The sequence below is a fragment of the Rhinolophus ferrumequinum genome, chromosome 11 (assembly GCF_004115265.2).
Source record: "Rhinolophus ferrumequinum isolate MPI-CBG mRhiFer1 chromosome 11, mRhiFer1_v1.p, whole genome shotgun sequence".
NCBI lineage: Eukaryota > Metazoa > Chordata > Mammalia > Chiroptera > Rhinolophidae > Rhinolophus > Rhinolophus ferrumequinum.
Genome location: NC_046294.1, coordinates 13,208,700 through 13,213,234, shown reverse-complemented (window position 1 = coordinate 13,213,234; position 4,535 = coordinate 13,208,700). Strand labels below are relative to the sequence as shown.

General features: G+C 41.2%; 1 protein-coding gene across 1 annotated transcript; it reads right to left on the bottom strand.

Moving 5' to 3' along the window:
- Positions 1-2,565: 2,565 nt before the first annotated feature.
- Positions 2,566-4,140, bottom strand: LOC117029648 (endogenous retrovirus group K member 19 Gag polyprotein-like). Its single transcript, XM_033118872.1, has one exon. It carries the CDS (start codon positions 4,138-4,140, stop codon positions 2,566-2,568), a length of 1,575 nt encoding a protein of 524 aa, XP_032974763.1.
- Between the last annotated feature and the right edge of the window lie 395 nt (positions 4,141-4,535).

The following is a 4,535-nucleotide window of genomic DNA, read 5'->3' as shown; positions in this document are numbered from 1 at the left end:
GCTAACAATTGCTGCTTTACCATTATGGGATCCATCTGTAAAAACTGTAAAGCCTTGGGGAATAGGAGCCTGTCTGAGTTTTTTATGTAAAATCAAATTAATTTTCAGGAGAATCTGGAATGGGTTGTTTTTTTGGGTAATGAGTGTTAATTGTTCCAAAAAAATCATTAATAACCTGCCACGATTCAGAATGAATGTTTAAATGTGTTATTTGTTGTTTCTTAAAGGGAACCATGATTTTACTGGGTTCCTGTCCATTTAGATCAGGGGAGTCCAAACTTTTTTCAACATTTTTCACCAAGGGCCATATGCGGTAAAATACACAAACAGCCGGGCCACTCACTCGAGGTGAAGTACGTACTGCCTCACCTGGTTTATTGAAGTAAACTAAATATATTTTTGGAATTTGCTGCGGGCCAATAAAAAACGGATCGCAGGCTGCAGTTGGCCCGTGGGCCACAGTTTGGACACCCCTGATTTAGATGAAGCACCTGGTGTGAGCTCGTGATATGAGTTCTGAGATTAATTCCACATAGCTCGGGAGTGACTTAACAAAGTTGTTAGGCAGGAATAGCTATTCCACCAGGTCATTTTGTTGAATAATCACTGCTGTGGGCAAATGTGGAGTAGGAAAATCTAAGATCTGTAAAGGTAGGGAAAGATCTACACGCTGAACTTGAGCCTGTTGTATTTTACTTTGGACCAATTCTAACTCTTTGTTGGCCTGAGGAGTTAGTGTGCAGGTGCTATCCAGTTGAGGGGGGCCCCCACAAGAAGCCAAATAAATCACTGAGCGCATATGTGCGAATGCCTAGGGTCAGACGTAGCCAATTATATCTCCTAGCAATTTTTGTAAATCATTTAAAGTAGAAATTTGATCTTTTCTAATTTGGACTTTTTGAAGTTTGATAGACTGGTGGTCCACAACAGTTCCTAAATATCGGACCAGTGTTGTAGTTTGAATTTTATTTGGAGCAATGCAAAGTCCAGCCAAATCAAGTTGTTTTTTATGTAATTCAAAGCATGCCATTAAGAGCTCTATAGAGGATGCAGCACACAGAATATCATCCATATAATGAATAATATAACAATCTGTGAAATTAATTCTCACAGGTTGTAATGATCTGGCTACCAAAAGCTGACAAATTGTAGAGCTACTAAGCATTCCTTGTGGGAGAACTTTCCATTGAAATGTCTTCATAGGTTGCTTATTGTTAATTGAAGGAACAGAAAATGCAAATCGAGGACAATCTTGAGGATGTAAAAGGATTGCATAGAAACAATCTTATAAATCAATAACTATTAAAGGCCAATTTTTTTGGTATCATTGCAGGTTGTGGGAGCCCAGGCTGTAAAGCACCCATGGGCTCAATTATAGCATTGACAGCTCGTAGGTCTGTGAGCATTTGCCATTTTCCTGATATTTTCTTAGTAACAAATACAGGAGAATTCCAAGGGCTAGTAGAAAGTTCTATATGATCTTGTTTTAATTGAATCTGTACTAGTTCTGTTAACGCCTTTAATTTTTTTCTTAGAGAGTGGCCACTGTTCTATCCATAGAGGCTTATTGTTTATCCATTTAAGGGCTACAGGGGTCTGTAGCTGTTCAACAGTGGCCCCTATAAAAAAGGATTTTGTGTTTCTTTCAGATATCCCAATCCCGCTCATCCTTGTTGGGACAGGGCTGAATTGGCTGAGTAATTCCCTGATTAAATTTTTCCAGAACCTTTCCTGGTTGCTATCCCATTTGATTCATGATTTGTTGACTTTGAGGACTATATTGTCTAGGTGGTATCCAAATTTCTGTTTTCCATTGTGTAAGCAGATCTCGACCCCACACATTAACTGGAACATCCACAATATAGGGCTGTAAAAATCCCTTTTGTCCCTCTGGCCCAAGGCAGGGAAGAATGCAGACACTTAGATGCAAGCCTGAAGCTCGGCCCACACCCCCAATGTTAATGTTTGGTTCTTGTACTTTCCAATACTTTGGCCATTCCTGAGAGCTAATTATGGAAACACCTGCTGCAGTATCTAAAAGACCTGTAAATCTTTTACCCTATATTTCAACTTGACAAACTGGTCAAATTCCTGGTATCTTTTCTGCTAGAAAAATTCTTGCCTGTCCAATGCTTCCAAAACCTCCCGTTCCCCTTCTTTGAGTGCCCTTTTTTCCTGGAAGAATATATGGAGTAACTGAACAGAAATAACTGAGCAACCCGTTCACCCTTTTCTGCTGTCCAGGGAACAGATGAGGACATTATAATTTGAATTTCTCCTTCATAATCAGAGTCAATAATACCAGTATGAATGGTAACTCCTTTGGATGTTAAACTAGAGCGACCAAGGAGAAGTCCGGCAGTACCTGGGGGAATCGGTCCAAAAAGTCCAGTGGGTACATGTAAAGGAGATTCTCCAGGAAGTAGTAAAATATTTTGTGCTGTACAGATATCTATGACGGAACTCCCCTCCATGGCAGGACTTAATTGTTGAACTGAAAGTTGGGGAGAGGTACTGCCTGATAATTTTGAAGAGCAGCCTGTGTCCTGTATGCTCCGGTTATTGTCAGGGCCTGGGGCTGGCCTCGCCTCTCGTTTTCCTGAAGAGGGGTCCCATTCTTATGAAAAACTGATCTGCATTCAGAAGCTCAGTGATTTCCTTTTTGTCATTTAGGGCACAATAAAGGTAGTTTAGGTCCTGTAACAATAGTAGCATTAGGCAAACGGGAACTGTTTCTATTTTCTTTTTGCATTCCTTTTTTTTATGGCCAAATTTTCCACAATTATAGCAAGTGCCAGGAAATTTATTTTGACCTATTTTGAATCTGGTCATGGCTTGAGCGAGCATGGCAGCTTTAAGTTGTTCAGTTCCTATTCCTTGACACAAATAGATGTATCCCATTGTATCTGTTTTTCCTTTCATGGTCCCTATAGCCTTCTTACAGTCATCATTAGCATTATCATATGCCATGATTTGTAAAATTATTTTAGCTGCCTGTGAATTGGTCACCTTTTTGTTGAGAGCATCCTGTAACCTGGCAACAAATTCAGAATATGGTTCTTGAGGACCTTGTAAGACTTTTTGAAATGACATCGAGGCTTCACCCTCCCTTTCTATTTTTTCCCATGCCATTAAACAAATTCTTTGTAATTGGTCAACAACCTGTTCCTTCATCTCTAGTTGATCCTGGTTATCTTCCCAATAGCTGCTCCCTAGCAATTGATTTTTGACAATAGCTATATTGTGAGCCTGATTATGCCTAGCTTGTGTTTCAGCACCATCATTCCACCAAGTCTTAAACTGCAAAAACCGGGAAGCGGAAAGACAAGTTTTGGCCAGGGCATTCCAATCTGTTGGAATTAATCGATTGCCATCGGCTGCGCCCCATACAAGGCCGATGGTATAAGGAGAAGCAGGGCCATATTGAGTTACAGACTGTTTGAGCTCCTTTAAGAGCTTAAATGAAAAGGGCTCATGTAAAAACTCTCGAACAATGCTGGGGTTGTTTGGATCCTCTCCAGGAGTAACACGTTCATGAATGATAACAGGAAAGGGAAATGCCTCTAAGTCTCCTTCCGTAGGAGCCTGGTGGATTCCCTTCTCAATCATGGACAGAGACATGTGAGAGCCTCCTGAAGGAGGGGGAGGTGCACACTCTGCAGAAAGAAAAGGATTAGTGCTTTTCTCTGGCAGCAAGGGTGAATCTAATTCATGTGGCAAATCAAGTAAAGGACCTGAGGACGGATGGCACTCCTCCAAAGGTGGATATAATGACCTGGGAATTTCGGTGGGGGCTTCTAAAGACCCTTCTTCCTTTTCCTCTGATTCCTGTCTTTCTTCTTCCCCTTCATCTTCCTCATCAATTTGTAAAGATTCTAAAACTGACCGGATTAATTTCCACGTATCCCAAATGGTTACTGGGAGATAAACTCCTTTATGATATAATTCGAGGAGTTCTGCACCAACTTTTCCCCATGTTTTAAAATCTAACATCCCTAATTTTGGGAACCAAGGACAAGAAGTTTCAGTTACTTTGAGAAGCTCCTCTAATTTCTGATCAGGCACTCGAGCTCCTCCAGCCTTAAGAAGGTGTTTAAGCAAACAAATATAAGACCTACATTGGCTATTAGCATTTCCCATTATGTATAGAGAAAAGGATAGAGAAGCAAAAGACTTTCACTCTGAATGGATTCAGATGCCCGTCTGGCCACGTCCTGTCTTGGCTAAGGTGCACCCATATAAATCCTGGGCCTGGTTAACGCCGTCAGGTGCTAAGTCACCATTTTGCCTTAAGACTGGACCATGGAACTGCAGATTAGGGCTCAAGCAAGCTCCATAGCCGTAGCCATGGAACTATAATCACACATTCACACATTCACTCTCTTGCACATAGAAAGAAAAAATTCCCCTTTTACCTTGGTTAAATTCTCTGGGAGTTACCCTACCTGCAGTAGTTATTGTGACCTCTCCTGGGCCCCATGCCATGAAACCTCTTTGAATTTTGACTCGGAGTCGACCTTCCTTCTTGAGCCCCA

Coding starts and splice junctions, on each gene's coding strand:
- LOC117029648 (XM_033118872.1), bottom strand. CDS start 4,140: ATGGGAAATGCTAATAGCCAATGTAGGTCTTATATTTGTTTGCTTAAA.